Source organism: Vanellus vanellus (genome assembly GCF_965231255.1).
Source record: "Vanellus vanellus genome assembly, chromosome: 1".
In the NCBI taxonomy this organism is placed as follows: domain Eukaryota; kingdom Metazoa; phylum Chordata; class Aves; order Charadriiformes; family Charadriidae; genus Vanellus; species Vanellus vanellus.
In genome coordinates, this window is record NC_138905.1 from 122789714 (window position 1) to 122811635 (window position 21922).

Sequence of the window (21922 nt, forward strand, 5' to 3'; positions counted from 1 at the left end):
CTCCCCAGACCAACGGCTTTACCGGCCGAGCCCCGCCTGTGGGGACAGCCGTTACACAGCCCCAGCCGATCGTCCCCGAGCCGCCGCCCGGCGCCTGACACACCGCCCCAGCGGGGCCAGAGTCCCCCGGTGCCGCGGGGTGCGTGTGAGCGGGTGTGGGGCGGGATGAGGCGTCGGCGCGGCCCCGCGCCCGCCGCGGGCACGGCCGGCGCGTGGGCCCAGGCCAGGAGCCCAGGCGGGCGGGCGGGCGTCGGCGGCGGGGCCCGGCCCGGCTCTGGGATCCGGGAGCGGCTCCGCCGGGTTTTGCCTCGGACCCGCCTCGCCCCCCTCCCTACCGCCCTCCCTCCGCGCGCCGCGGCGCGGCCGCTGTAACAAAGAACAGGCGGCATGGAGGAAGCGGCGACGGAGGAGGAGGAGGAGGCGGCGGCAGGACTGCAGCCGCCGCCGCCCCGGGAACCCCCGCCACCGCCTCGGCCCCGCACGCCCTGGGGAGCGGCGGGGCGGCGAGAAGAGGGGCGGCGGGCCGGGCCGCGCGCGGGGCGGCGGGGCGGGGGTCCCGCGTGGCGTGTCCCGCGCGTGGGCCGGGGTGCGGGGAGGGGTGTGGGGGCCGCGGCGCGGCGGGCGGGAGCGCGGGGAACCGGCGTTACCTGCCTGGGGAATGGCCAGACCCGGATCGGATCCGGACTCCGGGTTCCGATCCGCTCCGGAAACCACGCGCCACCGGAAGCCGGCGCGGGCGGGCGCAAAGCAGTGCGGGAAGTGTAGTCCGCTCGGCGTCTGGGGAGCGGCCGGGGGGGTGAGGCGGCGCAGCCCCTCGGCCGTCGCCCTCATCGTACTGGCTCGCCCCTGTCAGGGCAGCGGGTCCCCGCGGCCGGGCTCGTTCTCCGGTGGGCACACCACTTGTGCGAGGGGCGTCCCCCCGCCATTTCCCCCCGGGTGCTGCGCATCGGCCCTGGGCTGGAGGAGGCGGCAGAGGAGGAGGAGGAGGAGGGCGGCTGCCATTGAACTGGGCTTAGGACGCAGGTTGCACAGCCTGGGTTTTTCCCTTCTGCTGGGCAGTGTCGGCCGGGAGGTAGGGGTGCCACAGGCGGGCTGCCAGGAGGCCATCAGGGTCTATGGAAGCGCCGCATGGGGCAGCCAGCATGCTGTCGGCCCTGCCATATTTTGTTGGCCGTGCAACCAAGAACACCCCTCCAGAGGCAAGAGGCCTGGGCCAAGAGGTACCCATGCTTTTTGTATTCATGCAAGATGCCCCAACTTTTTTCTTCTGGCAGGAAGTGTCGCCTACAACGGAGCCCATTCCACCCCCCACCCCCAAGCCTCCTTGCAGGGCTCCGTGTCGCTGTGGTGGGACTGGCCAGTCTTCACAGTAGGAGCACCCCTGAAGATTCCAAGACAATGATGGGAAGCGGGCACCAACTCTATCCTCTCCAGTGGATGTGGTCTTCTCATGGCTACGTCTTTAACATAAGGCCAGGCCCGTTCTTGCTTCTCACCTTATCCATCCCGCGTCCCCTTCAGCACAACTACCCAGTTTCAAGAGGAAGGCGTAGAGAGTATTGTGACTCTCTCGTTAAGTGCTTGGGTAAACTGAAACAGTGCAGCAATTGAATTTTGAAGATGTTGCCTCTTGGCAAAACAGTGTTAATTTAAGGAGGAGGAACTGTTTATTCTTTAAAAACGACTCAAGTTTTCACTTAGCACAGGAATAGTAAGGGGATTTTTTCAAGGATCTAACCGCATGTACAAGTCATTTGCTTTTTCAAAGACTGAAGCCAACTGGCCTGTTTTGCATAGTCTGCTTTTACTTATTTTCACTGTACATCTCAGTGCATAGTCACATTCATAATGCTGCCTTTGGGCTTTCACCTACGTTTCTGCAGCATCCAGTGCACAAGCGTGGTTACCCTACTTGCAGTGCATTCACCCTGTCAGAATAAGTATTAACTAATTCAGAATAGTTATCTGTATGCTTCCTAGGTGAAGCAGTTCGGATTAACAATGCATGTGAGTCTGGATCCTGCAGCTCCAAAACGATATTTAATTTTTTTTTGTCAGTACTCCTACCTTTCTGAAGAGTTAACATCAGACAGTGAACTTGCATCTTACACCAGGCTTGCTGGGGTAGAGAGATGAAAAAAAAAAAAAAGGCAATCACTTCCATTCATTGCTTAAGAATAATGAACTGGAGGAAGGAGCATCGTGCCAGACCTAGTGCTACATCCATTGCTGCTCTCTCTCTGATAGGTCTTGTCACTTTTGCTACCGTATACAAATGGCATCACACAAGTTAAAAAAAACTCACATGAGATTACAGCAGGAAGGAAAAGTAAGAAGGTTTGTTGGGAGACTGTTAGGAAATTTCAGCTAAGCGCTTCAAGAATATGAAATAAACAGGCACAGAAATGTGGGCAGTAACTCCCAGTGAGGCAATGTACAATTTCCTTGCAAAAGACAGTACAGCGCTTACTTTGGGAAGGGAAATAAAAGCATTATCATGGCTATTTTAATTTGAGTGCCTTTTTTTTGATATTTTTTTTTCCTCAGTCTGGTAGGGCTTTGTGGCAGCATTAATTTATAACATAACTTTTTCAGTAAAATGATCACAAGAGAATGTTATTCCCAGGCTGTGCTTATTTTAGTACTGCTGTCTTTTATATAGGATCTAGGCCCTAACACTCCTCCCTCTTTGCCCCCAAATTACAAAAAAAAAAAACATAACTGAGGATAACTCAGGATAAAAAACCATAACTGAGATGAAAAATAATGATTAACCACAATGAGTTCCACAATTCCTTCTTCCATTAGATTCCCACCCAGTCCATGTTTCAGGCGATTTCTCAAGGAACAAGAAAGGGTCACCTGATAAGGTCGAGGTTATCAGAAAAAACCCACAGTGTCAGCACAGCGTAGGTGGAGAACTCTGCTCCTGAATAAACAAGTAAAGGGACTGTGTTAAGCAACAGGTCAAATTAGTGAAGGAGAGTAGAAAACCATCTGTTACGCTTGGCTGACTAGGTATGTAGGACAGCACACTACACAGAGACAATTGGCTTTTATTGTATGTACAGCAGTAGTTATTTCTTTAAAAAAATCCTCAGGCTTTTTAGTGATATAATAAATCTGTACATCATAGACTTCTTAATTGCAGCGATCTAATTTTGTGTACATACAGAAAAAAAAAATCCCAAACCCACCACAGAAGAAGTGACTATCACAGCTGAATGCTAGAAAAAAAGTTTCACCCCACCTGGAATATCAGAGCATAATACATTGTTGGGAAATACAGAGTTACAGTATTGGAAAGACCTCAGACCCATCTTTCCCAGCTATTTTCACACCATGCCAGCACCTTGCATAGTAACAGTTTGGATATCCTGAGTGAAATGGTATTATTCACCCTTAACTTAAAGTAATCACCCTTGTAACATAGTTAATCTTGAGTTGTTTGTCACCAAGGCTGCGGCTCAGCAATGTGGAGAAGCATATGCTGACTTTAAACACATGAATAAATCCACTTAGGTCTGTGGAGGTCAAAGCATGAGGTCAGCTGTTCCCACTCACCATGGGAATGTCTCAGCCTGGAGCTACGGTATACTTAATTCTGTACCAGGATAAGCACTTATCTCAAATTTCAGCTCTACAATTCAAAAACTGCAATAAACTATAATGAAAAAGCCATGCGGCTCTCACCTCCTGTAGAGCTCTTACTCCTTGTAACACCTAGAGCTACCAGAGCTGAAAAAGATGTTAAAACAAGAGCAAGATTCTTATTTTGCTTCCCTGTACACATTTGGTGGCATTTTATGTAGTTGACTTTGCTTTTTCCTATGATACTTTGCATATCAAGAACACCAAAACTTTACAAGAAATACACAGCAGAAAGCTTTCACTTGAAAACCACCTAGAACCAGCGAGGGGATGCAGTACCAGGAAATGCTGTAAAATTTCATTGATCTTCAAATCTGGTATCATTGCCAGGCAATAGAACACTTTGAAAAAAGCAGCACTGTAAGACAAGTCCTCTCGAGAGCAAGACAATAACTACAGGTCTGTATGACCTGCAGCCCCAACCTCTCTCCCAAAGAAAGAGCAGGGTAAGAGAAAATCTAACAAAAAGCATAAGAATAAAGCCCAGTATTTATGCCTGCGCAGTTTATGACCTGTCCATTAAGCTGAAGAAGTTTGCCGAAGGTATTCTGCTTTTTAAATTAATATGAACTTTTTTCCACTATGACATTCCTTCTCCTTCCTACTGCCTAAAATTCACAAGTTTCATATATAGTTAGGAGTGAAATGACTGTCATTTCTTTCTGCGGTGAACTGGATATAAAATACCAGATAAAGGACTGCCTCCTCTTTACAGTAACTTTTAAAGCGATCTCAGTCACTCAAAGAAAACTACCTAGCTTGTATTCACACTTGAGATATTAGGTAGTTTTATTGTTTTAATCTACGAAGAGAAATTTAATTATTGTACTACTTATGCGGTCAAAATCCACGCTAAAGCCAAGGCAAATCTTGGATAGGTAAGGATGCAGGTTGTTTCCATCAAGGCATATGAAAAAACAAAATGCCATAAAGCAAAACAAACCACGAACACAGATTAAGGATGTTCAATTATGGGCAGAAAAAATCTTCAGAAAGGAAAAGCAAGCCTTCATCTTTTAGTCCTCATAAAATAAATACCATGCCTTCTTTGCTGTATAGATCATCTAGAAACACAGACGTGTGAGAAAAGGGGCAAAAAGGAAGAAAGATTTCACAGGTGGTTTCCAAGCTATTGTTCTGAAACAATTAAATTGGAAGACAGAAAACAAGACGTTTACAGCGTAACATCATGCCAAGATTTGTCCTACTCTTCAAACATGTAGTTATTAAAATTAAGTTTTGTCGTGGTTACCTCAAACCAGGACAAGTTTGCAAAACATAAAAGAACAAAATGATTCCCTCTGGCATCCTTCACACAACTGCACAGGAAACATGCAGCACCTGACAGGATACGCTGCAGTGTTAAGTTACACCAGTTTACAAATCCTCCCTACCCAAACCTGTAGTGTAGCTCCCACTGTTTCTCAGGATCCAACTCTCACTGACCTAAATACTAGTACACAAAAAATGTACGTACTCAGATCTCCCGATTTTAAATGACAACCTAATAATCTCGGAAGGTGGGAATGGGATTCAACATTATGGGTCTTTTGGGTTGTCATGACTGAGCAACTTAATTGTCCCCTTGTGCTTTAGCTTTTTTTTTACGACAGGACATAAATTATTTGTGGAGGAGTAGGAGGAGGTGAGAAGCACACCAGCCAGATATGGAGGTCAAACATCAAACCAAACAATGTTTATTTTCCTGAGGAGTGAAGGCAACTAAAAAACAAGATTCCCTTTTTTACCCCAAATGCCTTGCTTTCCTCATCTTGATAATTCATTCTCTCTCAATATAAGCAGGCCCAAACCTTCACACAGTTTGTAGTATAGAATGTTCTTGGTTCCCACCTTCAAGACACGCATTTAGGCAATAACCAAGACCTTAAGAAAGAGGACCCAAACCCACACTTCTTCAGTGCATACCTGTTCTTTGGGGTAAGGGACAAGCAAACCCTACTCCTGTATTCTGCAAGTGACTGAGTGTTATTTCCACCCCATTCTACAGTACACGATAAAGCTCCTGTAAATTAAAATCCCAGTTCAGTAATTTAAGTAGACTCCAAGTAGTGTTACATGCTCTCTTTACATTCCCAATTCCACAGCTCTTCACTGTTAGTGTAAGCGGGTGCTATCCATGGAGCTCAGTCTCACTTTGATTTCTTGAACTCAGTGACCAGTTGTGGTTTTCTCCTTCAGCAAACAAGACCAAGCATTTAAAACTTGGCAGTGATTTGACCCCCCCACCCTGCCTTGTCATGCAAAGAGCTCCTAGTAAAGTCAAGGGGAAAAGTGTATGTTGAGAGAACATAACATCAGGGTTTTTAAGGCTCATATCATGAAGCACTGTAGAACTAACGAAGAAAAATAACTTCTACTTAGTATTAAATTAGCAATAAACAAAAGTGTTCAAGCGCAAGCTGGACAAACCTGTATTACTGAACTGGGATTTCTAAGCACATTACAGCTCTAGAATACTCATTTGTAACCAATTTTCAAAATACAGAACATTAAAATGCCTTCAAGTATTTTCATAATAAGCAGTAGGCTTAAATGTACAACTATTTGATAGTCTGGACTGCTGTACTACCGCAGTGATCTTAGGAGGTTACGCATAAACAGTATTTTTAAACAGTAGGCTCAGTTAAAAGATTGTGACAGTTCATTTCTTCTAATACTTTCTTGGTAAAAAAGAAATCAAAACCCCTCTACTTCTATATTCTCTGTAAAACCATTTACCAAGGCCATCAGAATTTTTGAAATGTATTTCTGTTCTTCAGTGACTTTCTATTTTTGAAGAACGGTTTAAGTTGAAAGCCCAAATATCTGCCAAAGTTTTGGATGTCTTAAGGGGAGGAAAGAAGGAGGGGAAATCACTGTTGGCAAAGCAGGCACAAATCTATCATCCATTCACGTCAGTAATTTAGATGGAATGGATGTTTTTCTTGGCTGAATAGAACAGGCTTGGTCCTTTGTCCTCAGTAGGAATGTAGATGATGGAAAAGTACAGGTATGCACGAAAGATGGTACCTGCGAAATACTAACTGACATTTCACTCTTCTTAATAGCCAAAACAAGAACTATGCCTTTACTTCCATCAGTTTTTCCTTTTAATTTAAAGGAGCCAGCTGCAACACTTAATGAGGAAAGAAAGTAAAAAACCTCACCCAACCAACCACTCACCACATGACAACACTGGTAGGTCTAGAAACTGAAAGACCACTAAGGGGATTATTATTATTTTTTTAAAAAGCTCTCTTCACAGCTGTTTTCTAAGATCTCGGTAAGTGTTTGGCAAGTAAAACAAGCTGTCTAATGAAAAGCATTATAGGGTTAAATATGCTCCATTCATCACTTATTGCTCCTAGCTTTGCATTTGATATGATGGTTAATACACTTGTCTAACAAGTACTTGGGAGAAGGAATTAGAGCCCCTACAATAGGTTTTTGCATTAGCAACGCAGCTTCTCACACAGGGAAGAAAAGCTACATATAAGAATTTTTAAATGTTTTGTTTGTGAGTAGCCTCAAGTAGAGTTTTTAAAAAGTTCTGATTTTTTAAGCATAACTTCTGCACAGAACATTAAACAATATGCTAGTATAAGTATTTGCATAATTTATTGATTTATGGCTAATATCAAAGGCATCTCTCCACCTACATGGACTGAGCAGTTATTACAGCAGGCTACAGCTACTACAGTAGGCTATATCTTAATCAGCATTTTAGTTCTGCTTCTGAAAACTTACCCGTTTCCAAGTGCAATACAAACTGGATACGAGTCTCTCTTTTCCCTTTCAGCCTGACTAGAAAAACAAGTCGAGACTTGTGTTGCTACTATTCCAGGGTGCAGTAAGGAAGCACAGTGGTATATTCTCTCTTTGTAGTGGTTCACTCACACAGCAGATATGATGTTTCAGTTCTTAGCTCCCCGTTAATGTAAACTAGGTGCTTACACACAGGTCCCCCCCACCTGCACCTTTGCCCATCCTCCCTCATCTTCTACAATAAACCACATGGTCCTCCAAAAGCTGGCATGATACAATTAGCGCTGCTTGTATTTGGAGGAGCAACTTTATAATCAGAGGGAAAAAGCGTTCTGGAAAAATAAATAAAAGAGACAAGCTTTCTGTTTATTCCTGGACCACTGTATTAGTGAACATCATTTTATGCAAGCCATCGGCTGTATTTTTGTTCTCTAGTACTGCTCTGTAAACAAATGGTCAACTGATGTGCAAGTATCCCTTCAGAGAGTGTTCAGTCTTATGCGTATGGTTCTGATGAAGCACCATTCAGTTTGTTCTTGCTTTTGTTTTTGGAAAGGAGCTTTCTGTTCAGAATACGTGAAAGCGTGCCTCCCTTCTTGCGCGTTTCCTCTGACAGTGGTTGCTGCAGGTAGACAAGATCGTTGTGCGATTGACTCATTCCTGGATCCTTCTGATGATGTCGCCGGCGGAAAAAGAGCTTCGCACTTTTTTTCAAAATCCCACCTGCAGAAGCAAACAGCAGAGGTGCAGGACACTTTAGACAGAACAGGCTGCTTTCCTCTTGGAGCTCAGCTTTAACTGTAACTGCAGCACGACTAAAAGAAAAGCCTTGGTCTTAACACTTCCAGTTTAAGCATCACCCCAGTAACTATTCAAACAATGTCAAAAAGCTAAAAGCGTGGTGAATTTAAAGCAAGAATATTGATGGTTTCTAACCTAGAGGCCGTAATAGTACGAGTACCACCTTGCAACAAGTGCTTTCAGATACTGGCAAACGTGAGCAATCGTCGTGCTTTCAGCCAGAGGCGCACATACGTACACTACATGCTACTGAACCTTCCTTGCCCCGCTGTTGATCCAGCTCTCTCCCAACTGAACGCCACTGAGAAATTCAGACTCCATGGAAGTATGTATTTCTCCACTTCTCCTCATTCCATGCAAGCGTCATGCAAATTGAATCATGACAGACTGTGGTAGTTCTAGATATATGCATACACGCACACTTGTACAGTTAGCAAAAACGTTCAGGAGAGAAGAGCTCACATATATTGCTAGATGAGCACTAAAGAAAAAAGGACTTTTCCTTTAGTTCTTTCAGAAATGATGCTGTTGAAAAGGAAGGAAAGCTACTGTGAAACATGCCTATGAGCAACCAAATATTAATCCTCTGATTTGAGCTTCTACAGCCAATGCACACATCTAGCGGAAGTCTCCTTCCTTACACTTTATTAGTTTCAAATGCTTTTCTGAAAGCTATGTTAGTGGTCAAACATACACATGCACAGCGTTTAGTGTGGGTTGTACACTGGGTTCTCACATGTCAAACAGGCATACCCGATCTTTCCAATACAATAAAAGTACTGAGTATTTTATAAAAAGAGTGAAATAGAGGAAGTAATGTTACTCTCTGTTGTTTCCAAGATAAAGGAGCTGAAATGAAAAGATTGGCCCGTGATGCACAACGTGAATGTGGCATTTTAATTTGAGGTGAAGGACACTGTTGGTGCCAGAGAACAGCACCTGGCAGTCAACCTGCACACAGCAGGCCCACACAAGCCAGACAGCATGTATTCTATACGAATTTGGTAGCACCATCTACAGTAACAATCATGAAGCATTCGCTATTTTAGAATCTTGCTAGGAATAGCAGATTAAAAATAATATTACATCTGCTTCCAACAGGTTCAGAAATCTGCTCAAATCCCTTCTGCTGTGAAGAAGGTCCTTTTATTTTGTTGTATTTCTTCCCTTGATCCCATGTCAAACCTATTATGCAGCCAAGGCATTTGCAGCTGTCATCTCACCAGGGACTCAGGACTCATGTCGCCAACACCAGCCACCAGTACTCTTCTCTCTTTGCAAGCTTGGGTTGTTTTTGCAGCCACCGTTCTGCCAAATTCCACCTTCCCTTTCCATGTGCACACATGTGCCTGATGTGTAAGGCAGCTCGGTGGCAGCCGGCAGGGACACCACTCCGAGCCACCAGCAACACTCAGCCTGGTGTCAGTCCATCAGCCCGATGTTAAAATAGCAATAGTTTTGTGCAGAATTGGGTAGTGTTGCTGTCCAAGTGGCACGAGCCAATTTGAACGAAGGAGGACCCAGGTAGCAAGCCGACACAGGAGCCTTCTGGCAGTCAGACTAGTACGTGAGGACAGTCATCTCCCTGGCAAAGCTTCCACACCTCCTTCCCGCAGCACTATCAGGTTTCCCAATTCTTTCTCAGTTCAGCTATTAATTCCTGTCACCATACGGTCTCGATTCTGCTTTTCCTTCCATTGCAAATGGATACAAAGAGCAACACAGAGACCAATTCTTTCATGTGATACTGTGCAATAGCTAGAATGATGCATTTGTCCGCCAAGGACTTGACGCAGGCTGCCTGTCATTTTGCACAGGGACAGCTGTGGCATAGGTATTGCGTGGCAGCTCTGTTGCACGCAGCCAGATGCTGCTTTGTTGAGGCTGGAGCAGTTACAAACATGTGCTTGGGAATATTATTTTGTATTTTAAGGACTAAGCACTCAGCACCTGGGAGGGTATTCTAGTATGTTTTGCCTTGCTGCTGCTGAGACTTTTCTCACAGGACATGATGGGATGGGATGGGATGGAAGCAGAAGTCAGCTGAAAGCGACTGCAACTCACGGATTTGAATCTTGACTGCTCTCCCATCACCCTCTGATTGATCTTTTTGGCAAGGCAGTACCACTTCAAGCTGTTGTCAACAGCATAAAAGAAACAGTGTTCAACCGCAGGATACTGACAGTTGTTAATATGCAAAGGTTGGGGGGGGACTGATGAGGCCGTGCTGCTGTGCGGCTTTTGTTTTAGCAGTCAGCTGTTCTGCCCAGCAGTCTTGGCAGCTGCAGCTGAAGCTGTGCCAACAGAAGGAGTAGGATAGAAGGGTTTATCCGTAAGCAGCTATTTAGTCCTATCCATTCAGACTGATTTCCCATACTAGGAAATAGAACCGAACCAAGAATGCTGCAAAAATTGTGCCGGTGGCCTGGGACAACTTGCTGCAGCTGCAAAACTGCAGGCAGTGCTTCCCTGAGAGCACCACAAGCTCAGCAGAAGCAGCAGCCCCCCTCTCCCTCCCCGACATGAAAGTTCTCTGTGTTTTCAGAGGTACTGAGGTCATTGCTACCTGGAAGCTTGCCACGTTCCCGCTGCCACCCATCAGTCTCTAGCCAGTTGGGTACGTGCTGCCTGACAGCGGCTCCAGCTGTTGCGGAGGCATGCACCCCTGCTACGAGGGCAGGGTAGGGCAAATCACAAGCTTGGTGATGCTCGTGCTATTTGCATGCTTACTGTTTGAGTTCAACAGGAGCCATATGCCAACTCTGCCCCTAACACCAGGAGATAAGCAGAGAGCATGTCAAGAGTGCTGTACAGACTGTCTAGTTTTCATAGGCTCCTGTACACTAGTCTAGGGTGTTCTGAAAATACTTGTGGGGCTAGGATCACTTCTGAATCTCCTTTTTGTTAATGAAGATTTCCTTCCACATCTACAGGGATATGAATAGAGATGGCTTTTTCCATTCCTTCCCAACTTCCAAAACAGTTTTTATCCAGGTGGTTTTGTAAATACCTGCTAAGGCCCTCGTAGCTCTACGAGTTAGGCTAGAAAACAGATCTAGAAAACTGTAAGCAGCAGGTTTTAAAATAAGCATCCTGCATAGGCATTTACAGTTATGCGGGTCACACGTGGTTTGCATGAGCAGATGTCTGTTTGATAACCAAATACTACAAGAATGGGCATGATGGAGAGAGACCAGGAATGTTGAGCACCCCTCCAAGCCTTCCTTGCTGTCCATTCTGCGTGACCCACCTGGACAGCACGACCACCAAAAGAATGACCTGTTAGAGCAGACTTGTCTGCTAAGACCCCTAAGTGCAGGAAGGTAATTTTGGAGGGAGGAAAGAAATGGATGGGGGAAGAAGAAAACGGGTGCCGAACTATGTTTTTGCTTCAGTTTTTACAATGAGTGTACCATTGTAAAGCTACATTTTCTTAAAAAAAATAAGACAAAAATAACTTACTGTGTAGGTAATTAATTCTGGTTGGCATAGTAGTCCTCTTAAGTTTATAAAAGGGAATGGGTAAGAAAGAGGAAGTCAGAAAGGTAAAAACCAAAAACATGCAAGAGTAGAAAAAAAGAAAGACAGTGCTAACTTTAAGACATTAATACCATACGTAAGGCTTTTTCAAGCAGAGGGGGTTTGGTTTTGTTTTGCTTAGGGGTTTTGGAGTGTTTTTTTTGTTATGTTTGATTTTGTGTGCTTTTTTTTTTTAAAGGGAAACTGACAAAACATAAACCTTGAACTGTTCAAAGCCAACTGAAGTCAGGAGGGCAGAAATGTGGAAATGTTTTCCTATCTCACTCCATAAAATGTTACCCAGCTATGACAAAGCAGAGATACAAGACTTCCACGAAGAGATCTGTGTATTAAGAAAGCAATTTGAGAGCTGTTTTTAAAATATTTTTTTCGAGATGAGACAACTCTCAAATAGAAGAGATACTTTGCACTTTTTAGCACTTCTATACTACACCATGTAGACAGGATGTTTAGAAGCCTGGTCTCTTTGCAACATACTGCACAAGGAAAAACAAAACTAGACAACAGCTCACATACAAACTTCCACTTGCTTGTTTAGAATAACATGTTAAAGAAGAGTCCAGAGGTTTTGCAAAATCTCGTGCAGCTTCCTAAACTCTTCCAGGCTCCAAATGAGACATCCCTTCACAATTAACCCTCTACCCCCACCCCAAACACACCCAAAACTTTCCAATGCCTGATCATCTATATCAAATTGATTGTTGCCGGACCATCCTGATCTATCAGGTGGAACAATACAGCTACGAAAAGGCCAGAAAACCTCAATGCTCTAAGGAAGAGCCTTGGCAAAGTCCCGTGTATGCCTTATATGGGGGGATTACAGTAATCCAGTAAAATACTGAGGTTTTGTAGTAAGCAATTTTACAGTATCTCTGGGTAAGGAAAGAATAGAAGGTAATAAAGCAAAAGAGTGATGGATATGGGTGAGAAACAACAATTTTTGCAGCTTCTACGTGCAGCCTGTGAGACTGGTGTGCCACCTGTTCAGGACAATAGTCCACTGCACTAGCTCTTGTGTCAGGCTTCCTAACGGCCACACACCAGTGCTACAGCTTCAGAGGTTAATGGATTTATAAAGGAAACACAAAGAATCCTAAGACATTTTCAAACTGCAGCTATCCAGGTGCGTAACTATGTAAGCAAAATGATCTGACCCTTTATTTGCTTATTAAACTACCCTTTATTCCATTTTCTTTAGCAAACTACGTATTAATGAAATCAGTGCAAAGGGAGAAACTGTTCACAAGGTAGTTAAGAGTGAGCATACTTCTGGTTTAGCTGTGGTGCTTTCTGAACACACACTTTAGTGAGGGCAGGGGAATCTTGTGCTCAAAGACATGAAGGAAGAGAAGAAACATATCAGAAAGCAACTGTGGGACCCTGCCATCCTGTTAGCAATGGGGCTGCTAATACAGCACAAATCCTTGTTTACAAGAACACAATTTTCATTGAGGAACTGACAATATGGCTGGTTATTTCTCTCCCAGATAACTAAGTTGGGTGTCATGAGCTGCCCTTCAATCTCTAAGGGTAAGTCCTTCTGTTTCTTGATGGAGAGGAGTGTAAAAGAGCCTGCCACGTCTTGCAGAGCCAGAGGACTGCACTCTTTATGGCTGCTAGTAAGACAGCTTCAACCAAGACCACAATCACAAGGAGTTTAAGGATGACAATCAGTAAGAAAGGATGAACTACTAGACTGTCGCATGACACTGCCAATTATGTAGAGGAAGCAGTCATTCACTAAAGCAGAGGCAAGGATCACATACCTTTAGATTTTTTCATGCTCCCAGTTTCTGAAACACTTAATGAGCTCCCAGATATTTCTTCACAGGTCTGGTCTAAGAGCGTGTTGGTGTCCCACTGTTGGCTGCCATTCTCCAAACCCCAAGCCTTATGGGCACTTAGCTGTGGGTCAGTATCAGGTACTATTTCTGAAGTACCTTCATCAGAGGTGGCTTTTGCAACAGCTTCCTCCACAGTGGGTGGATCTAATTCTTTGCAGGAGCTGTCCATGGCTGCAGCATAGTCCATCATCAGTGCAGCTTCTCTGTCCTGAGATAAAGAGGTCTGTCCAGTGAAAATAAGAGACAACATTGACACAAGCCGCTCTGCTGGAAAAAAAAAAACCAAGCCTCCCTGCAAAAGTTCTTTTCTCTTCTTTACGCTTTTACTTGTATTGCTCAAGGCTATCAGAAAGCCACTGTGAGGCTACCTTAGCTCCACTAAAGGAGAGGAGCATATAGCCAAGTTTTAATAATGTCATTACCGCCAAATGACTGGGGAAAAATATTTAAGTACATCCTTACCACCTCTTCCTGGCCCCACTGCTAATAACAGGACTCTTTCCCACATGTGCTGCTGTAATGAATTATCAGCATGCATAGACAATTATCTTTTGGTCTTTTTAAGAAAATAAACATCAAAGTGTTTTATCTCATAGGAGGACTTCTGGGCATCTATATCAGCTAAATACAAATCCATGCAGTCCCGGTGCCCCCATTTCCCAAGCAGATACATTCATCACTGTGGCAGCTGACCCTCATTCCCCGCCCTCAGCATAGCACAGCGATCACAGAGGGATCCATGCCCACTGACTCGGCTTTCACTCAGAGCTCTTTAGGGGTCCTGTGCATAACAGGAAAACTTGACATCAAATGTCCATACAGCAGCCTGCAGGGAAAGGACTACAGGCAGGCACCACGGATCAGATGAGAGACTGAGGCTGTGGATGAAGAAAGTCTGGAGGAATGCTATGTACCACAGGAGAAACAGTCTTCTGTTTGCCCTCCCTCTGGAACAGAGCCCAGAGGACTAGGATGTTTTTCAGAAAGTTTTGTTTTAACAACTTTGAAAAAAAACAGAAAAATCTTTCCTACTTTTTCTGTGCATCTTTCCACCATGGGCAAAACACAGAGAAGGACTAGTGATCCTCTGTTCTCACCTAAACTGGTTTTCCCACATCCCTCATCATCCCACTCCCATCAAAGGATACCATGTATTTTCAGTCAGGCTGTCAAATCTAACAATCAAAACCCAGCTCTCTCCCCGCCAAACCCACCCTGATTTGGTTTAACCTGAAACAGTTAAGGAAACAAACTAGCACACAGACCTAGATCCTGCAGAGACTGCTGAATGGAAGACAACAGAACGCACATTAAGTTAATGTTGCGCTCAGTGCACCGAAGACTTTACAGTACTAAGCATTAAGTATAAGTGTTGTTTTCTGCTCTACCTTAGACACCCCTGATATGATAATGGTGCTTTTCTTTCTAGGAGACTTCAGCTTCTGCTTTGCAGATTCACTTAACTGCCGAATGGCTGCTTCTGCAACAGGATCGGTGCCATTCAGTACCAGCAGTTCTGAAAAGAAAGCATTATTTCAGAGGGAAGAAAGAAAAACAGGAAAAAAACAGAGCAAAGAGAGGCAGAGTTTGTTCTTGACTTAAAATGTAAGGAAATTAGCAGAAATGGTACAAACACCAGGCATACAAAAACATCTTCCAATTCACCATCCAGCTACTGGGTCTTGGCTTTCCCTTCTGTTACCCAGTCTTTTGAGAAAACATCCCTAAGTTGCACTTACAAACCCTTGCTCTGAGCACACAGGAGGTTTTGGAAGCCTAGACAACACATCCAATTACTTCAATGCATTGGTACACTGCAGTGACTATAATCCAGAAGCAGTGGGTAGAGCATCAGGTATCATAGTCATGAAGAGCCATAGTTCTAACACAGTACAAAGCTGGCACGTGCTACTACTTTTTCAGGTAGCCATTTTGTTCTTTTTCCAGACATCCTTGCTTGGCATTTCCAGATTTGCTATGGCATTACTAGAGGATGGGGAAGGCAAAGTGGCCGTCACTGTGCTCTTCATCAGCTGTCTCCAAAGCCTGTAAAGTGCATCCCCTTTTCCCCTCCAAACATTGCACAGGATTACAAGACCTGCTTTATAAAATGCTCTTTAGTGACAAACACAAGTTTATTTTTAAGCATGGCCATTTCTGGCATCTAGTATACAAGTACTTTGGGCACAGCAAATGCACACTAATCAAATTTGTCGAGCTTAGGAGCAAACAAAGCTAAGAAAGTTAACAATACAAAAATCCCCATATTTAATTGTTTGAGGTGGGCTTTTCTAATAAGAATTTGAACAACAAAAGAATACAGCCAGGAATAGCACCAATGTTAATTAAACTGAGCAATGTCTTTTGTTACCGTGACATTAATGCAATAAAAGACAAGACCTGAATAATTACGCTGCACCAAGTAACTCGGATACTTTTGGAACTTAAGAGTATGCCTGCACAAGAGGTATGCATGCCCACGCGTATCTGCACGCTCATTATAAACCTCTACCTTTCCATCTCCCTTGCCACTGCAAAGCCCCCAGGAACAGCTGAGAGCATCCAGGACAGCAACAGTGGCACTTGCTAATTCTTATTGTCATCACTTAAAACCATGGCACGGCAACGGCATCTTTTCCATAGTGCTTGTTGCTATTTTGGCACGATGTTTGTAATAACTACTACCTAAGTTATAGCCACACCAAATGCTCCTTTGTATTGCTTTCATTTGGCTTAAACTTCTGTTCTAATATGTAATTCTTCCCGCTGTCTTGTATAAACATTTCACAGAAATTCCCCTGCGCTCCCATAAAGAGAAAAACACTGTCCTTATCAATGTGCTCTAAGCTGCCTTCAGATGGGTTTGCCAGTAAGTGCTTTGTATCTGTAATATAATAAACAGTTACGAGAGTTAAAAGTCTAGCACCATCTTAACACTTCCCAAATTGGCTTAGTAATATCCCTCCTGCTTCATGGTATCAGAGTATTTCTTAGTCTAGAGCCAGGGAAAGATTCAAGTGCTATTACAACTATTCACAGCTATTGGTTCATGCTCTTCCCCAGATTTCTGTCTTTTGGACGATACGTTTCTCTTTCTCAGCAAGCCTTCTGACTCTTCCAGGAGCAGTCCAGATCACCTCCAGATTGAGATAGTACTCAAATCTGTACAAAGAAAACTGAACTCTATATCATACACCATTTGCAGCTAGACTGCATCACATCTTTCATTACTGTTGCCTGCAGAGCTACAGAAAGATTGAATGGTGACCACACACAGGACTGAAAAATATGCTGAAGATTCAGAGTTGCAACTCAAAAAGGTAAAATGCTCCAGAGTCAAAATCAAGTTTAATACAGTCAAAGTGAATTTATAATTAAAGTTATTATCAATGCCACCCAACGTTCTGAAGGCACTTCAGCTGTATGCCAGCTGACTTAGAAAGGTGGACAAACAGGCACAGCAAGACTGTATACTTGCATTAGCACAAAAAAGCCCAGTGGCAGGGTAGGAAGAGCATTCAGTCTTCCTTATGTCAGTCCAGCCTCATGCCTTCTGTTCAGACAGGGGGGACTACACAATGGCCTCAGAGACAAGTTTCACAGGGTCTTAATTTTGTGCAGCCCCCCCCCCCCCCATGCCTTTATAAAGAAGGAATCTTTCATGCAAAAGTAAGAGAAAAGACAGCCCGGCTTTTCTACAGTCACCTCCCCTCTCCAAACCACAGCTCATTGTTATTTATTCAAACATAGTAATTTAAATCACCAATTCAAAACAGACTTCTATTGCAAGCCTGCTATAACCCTAACCACAGTACTTGCTAACATAAACATCTCAGTGCCTGTTGAAAGGCAGTAGCCATATGGGTTTGCTGTTATTTTAACAAGATTACATTAATCCCATGTGCAGCAGAGAGAGACGTATTCTCATTAGCAGCTTTGAACATTTCTATTACCTGTATCTGAAGACGATAAAGTTTTGCTGACTGGAGCACCGTGAGAATGGATAGCTTGAATAGAGAAATCCTTTTCAATCACCTTTACTTTAACTGGAGTTTTCACAGGAGAATCTGAGGACCAATTTTTTTGGTTATTTAAACTATTTGAGACATTTATTATGAAAATAAAAAGAATTTATTGTACCAATGTTAAAGCCTGTTCAATTCATAAGTGTTTGAGAAAGTTGTTTATTATGAATTCTCAACACATGCTCGCAATGGTAACCTGACCCCAAAAGACCTGTGAAGTGTAGGAACTTATTGTTTTTAAACATTTTGCTGTAATATGCTAGACAACACCCACTTCAGGAAAAGGTCTGCTTTAACAACTTAAAAGAATGCAGCTGTTTGTGAAACTTCACACAAAGACTGTTCAGAGGTTTTACTTTCATACTTATCCCAAGAAGAACCAGAGAATCTACTCCTGAAGACATGCTGAAAAAACCCAACTTTGTCACAAGATGACATCAACCCTCATTAGAGATTACAATACAGATCAAGGTTAGTAGGCACAGGGTGGTCTGTCATCAGCAAACATGTAAGAGTCTGATACTTTTGTTATGTGGAAAACCATCCATCAAACCCAAGCTCTTCTGCATTACCACCCTACCATGAAGCTTTACAGCATATATTAAAAGGAGCATTAACCACTCCTCTTGTAAGAACAAGGTTTCATGACAATTAAAAACCTGATTCTGAAGAATACAAGCAATGACACACCCTCCACACCCCCCAGCCACATCAGAGAAGTCTGGACAACAGCACCTCTCCTTACATCCCACTTCCCCCACAAGTTCCCCTGGTCCTTTCCTTAAAACCCCCCTTTCCCAACTTTTCCTGGTCCCCACAGATAACCTAAAGAGTGAACACAAAGAAGTGGACTTCCTCACCTGTACTCAGTGGAGATGATCTCCCTTCTAGACGAGGTTTGGTTTTCACAGCAGTTACAGTAGTGACCACAGTCCCACAGGGCATCACAGTGCGATCCTTTTCTATTTTAGTGGCTGGCACTGGAGAAGAGACTTGCCACGTCTTTAATTCATTGGGTTCTATAAAAGAGAACTAGGAAGACAAAAAAATGTCACCTGAGAAGCGCAGTCAAGTAAGAAGGACACTATCATTTCTAGCTAGTACTCCTTTAACATTATCACGAATGTTCAAGAGCCAAACAGCTAATTCTTTTGATAGACACAAATACCATATGACGTGTTGCGGTGCAATCTGAATGCACTACTCTAACTCCACCACGAACAGCACTGCGCTGAAAGCAATAGTCCAAAGTATAAAATGAGCATTTGCAAGTACTTCCCGAAGTAAAAGATCCATTGTAAAACCATCCAAATGCAGTAGTACCTCTGCACTAATGGATCCCAGCCTGGGCCCCGGCTCTGAGCTGCTCTCGCCGGCCCCACTGTTCAGTGCAAAGCTTTGCTGGCCAGAAGGTTGTTTTCTGAACAAGTCTAGAGGTACAGTCACCTTTGAGGATAAAGGTCCTGGAAGAACAAAAAAAAAAAAAAATCAACAAATTCGGCGCACATCCAAGCTGTCAGTATGTTTAAGGGTAAGAAGATGGGAAAGAAGGAGGAAGAACACAGGCAGCTCATCACAAGAACTGGTCCTACACCATGGGTCAGAAACGTGGCAGTTTTCACAGCTTGCTTTCCATTTCACGACCATTCCTCAGCCCAGCCTAATACTGTGCAACAGGGAAGAATGGAGACATGAAACATTACGTATTTGGCACTACTTCTGGCCATTATTTTCCCCTGTATACGCAGAACATTTAGGGGGAAAAGAAAACATCTAATGCTTCATTTCAGAGAATACTCTGGATTCCTGGTAAACTGGTGCATCATTTATATTTTTTCTTAATTCGATCTTTAGTGCAGGTCCAGCAGTTCTCTTGTTCCTCCCCTTTATTAGCTACACTAGACTGGAGCAAAGTATCAGTAAAATTACTGCATGATTTCAGGGATGAAATCCTAGTTTTCTGCGGAATTTAAAGACAAATAGAGAGCTACATTATATTTATATTACTCAGCTCTCTCCTTACTAATATGATTCTACTTTGAGTTTTCTATTCAAATTTCTGGGAGAAGAACAGCTAAGATGGTATAAAGGGGAAGAAAGATGATTGCAGTGCAATCAATTGGGACTTTTTTCTTCAAGAAACCAGGTTGGTAGTTACACTCTCAATAGGATGTAGAATTTTACTGGTTGTTTGGAACACACATCAGAGAAATTTTTTAAAGCATTTGCCTAAATGTGACTTCCCAATCCCTCAAATAATTGCAGATCACACACAAGGTATTGCGACATTGTATCTGTAGATTATTTAAAATAAAAATACAGTAACCCCAAACCAAAATCAAACATAGTCCACTTGGCTGTATTACTTATTAAACATGGCTTAGATAAAATATTATTTAAAAAAATCATTGGCTAAGCCTTCATCCACTATCACAAGACACCATGAGCAAAAGTATATTTTTTTAATCCCTAAGTATGGAAAGCTTTGGCCAATACTTATAACTTTTTCCTGAACTCAGCTGAATACAACTGACAGTACTAAAACACAGAGAAACAGCTGAGTGTCAAAAATTAATGCTTTTTTCGTGTTTGTTTTAAATCTGAAACCTGACATAAGAAGGAAAAAGCAAATGGATCCATGAGGTGCAATACAGTTACTATTTCTAGCTACAGCACAGCTCTGTATCAGCAGATTCTCCTGTATAGGAGAAAAATTTATGATGTTGTGTCATCCCTTCAGTAAAGCCCAAGTAATGAAGTACCTGGAGCAAGTTTACAAAGCTTATGCAAACACCTCAACATGCTGCCTGGTCTCAGCACCCACCCACCCCTTACCCCTGTTCGGAAGGTAATGCTTCTCCAAATAAACCAAATGCAACAGTTCAGTGGAGGGGTTTTCTTGCCACTAAAAGCTACTTGCAAACTGCAGCAATAGAATTAAGTAGTAAAAAAGTTTCAGCCCCCAAGTTTTATATTTAATCCAGTATAATCAGAATTAGTGTGTTTTATACCTAATAATTGCTAGGCAGCTTCTGGGGCTTGAAAAGGAAGGATTTAGGATTAACACCCATGATTCCCCTTCAGCCACAGAAAGACCTGGAAGCTTAACTTGAAACCAAAATTGCTCACAGTGGATCTATTAAAAGTTTAGAAGGTTGAAAAATTAGGCTATCAGCAGATGGAAGACTCAAGACATTGACAGTCTAGAAAGAAACTCAAGGCTTCTCTGTAACCTTAACTCTAAGGAGGACAGAGACATGTGAACAGTGTATTGCCTCTTCTGTCCATGGCTACTGATGGGAGTAATGGTGTACCTAGACAGCACTTAACCCAGGTCAATCAGCGTTGCCCAAGAACTCCGTGATTCTCCACGGATTTCAACCCTAGGACATTAACTTAAGGACAGGCTTATGGAGTTTAAAAACAGAAACTTAAGTTACAAATTTTTCTGAGCTGTCTGTTTCATACAAGTTTGGCTGGCTATTTTCAGCTGATCTCCCCTCCACAGCTGTTCCTCCCCTCAGGGCTGCCTACATCCATGCTTGAGGCATACCTGATTTCAATACCAGGACAAGTCAGCATAAGACATCTACGCTTTAATGCAGGTTCAGAAATCTGGGAGTTTCTTGTATGGCTATAAGGCTGGGTAGAACTGAAAGAGGACTTATGTCAACATTTAGGAACGCTCATGAGTTGATCATGCAAAATAATTCAGTTTTAATACTTACTATCCAACTTTCCATCTTCTACTATTTGCAGTTGCAACGCTTTTGATTTGGCACTTAGTTCACTGTAAAGTAAACAAAACTATGTTAGGTCTTTGCAGATGAGCAGATTTTCCTCCCCACTTAGGTTTTCCCCTTTCCCATTGTGGTTGCCAACACCCAAACTTTTCCCAGCCTGCACTAAGCCAAGCAGCACAACTTGCTCACCCAGGCAGGCAGCACTACATGGCAGCACTGCCGGCCACGCTGCGTACGTAACGTCTTTTTGACCTCAGGTAAGACTGATTAAAGGGATCATAGTCAGAAAAACTTGGCTTGCCTCTCTCCAGCACTGTTGCAGAAGTCTGATTGCCTAAAATTTCAGAAGCTTTTCTTCTCCCCAGTAGTTGACAAACACTCCCCTTCAAGCTGATGTTGGTACCTAACCCCGACTGCTACACCACAGCACTAAGAAGCTATTTTTTCCTGGTAGGATCAAATTTGTAAGTCAAGATGCTGGAACAGGTCCAATCAACAACCCATTCAAAGCTGTGGGGTATCCTGTCAAAGCAGGAAAGTGTCCTGCAAAAGC

General features: G+C 43.4%; 1 protein-coding gene across 1 annotated transcript in view; it reads right to left on the minus strand.

Moving 5' to 3' along the window:
* Nucleotides 1-7288: 7288 nt before the first annotated feature.
* The window catches only part of C2CD2 (C2 calcium dependent domain containing 2), a 39061-nt gene continuing 24427 nt past the window's right edge, over nucleotides 7289-21922 (minus strand). Inside the window, 7 exon segments of the mRNA XM_082482335.1 lie at nucleotides 7289-8139; nucleotides 13524-13824; nucleotides 14990-15117; nucleotides 17555-17668; nucleotides 18487-18658; nucleotides 18950-19089; nucleotides 21355-21416. Coding sequence (XP_082338461.1) covers nucleotides 7913-8139; nucleotides 13524-13824; nucleotides 14990-15117; nucleotides 17555-17668; nucleotides 18487-18658; nucleotides 18950-19089; nucleotides 21355-21416 — 1144 coding nt within the window. The 3' untranslated portion in view covers nucleotides 7289-7912.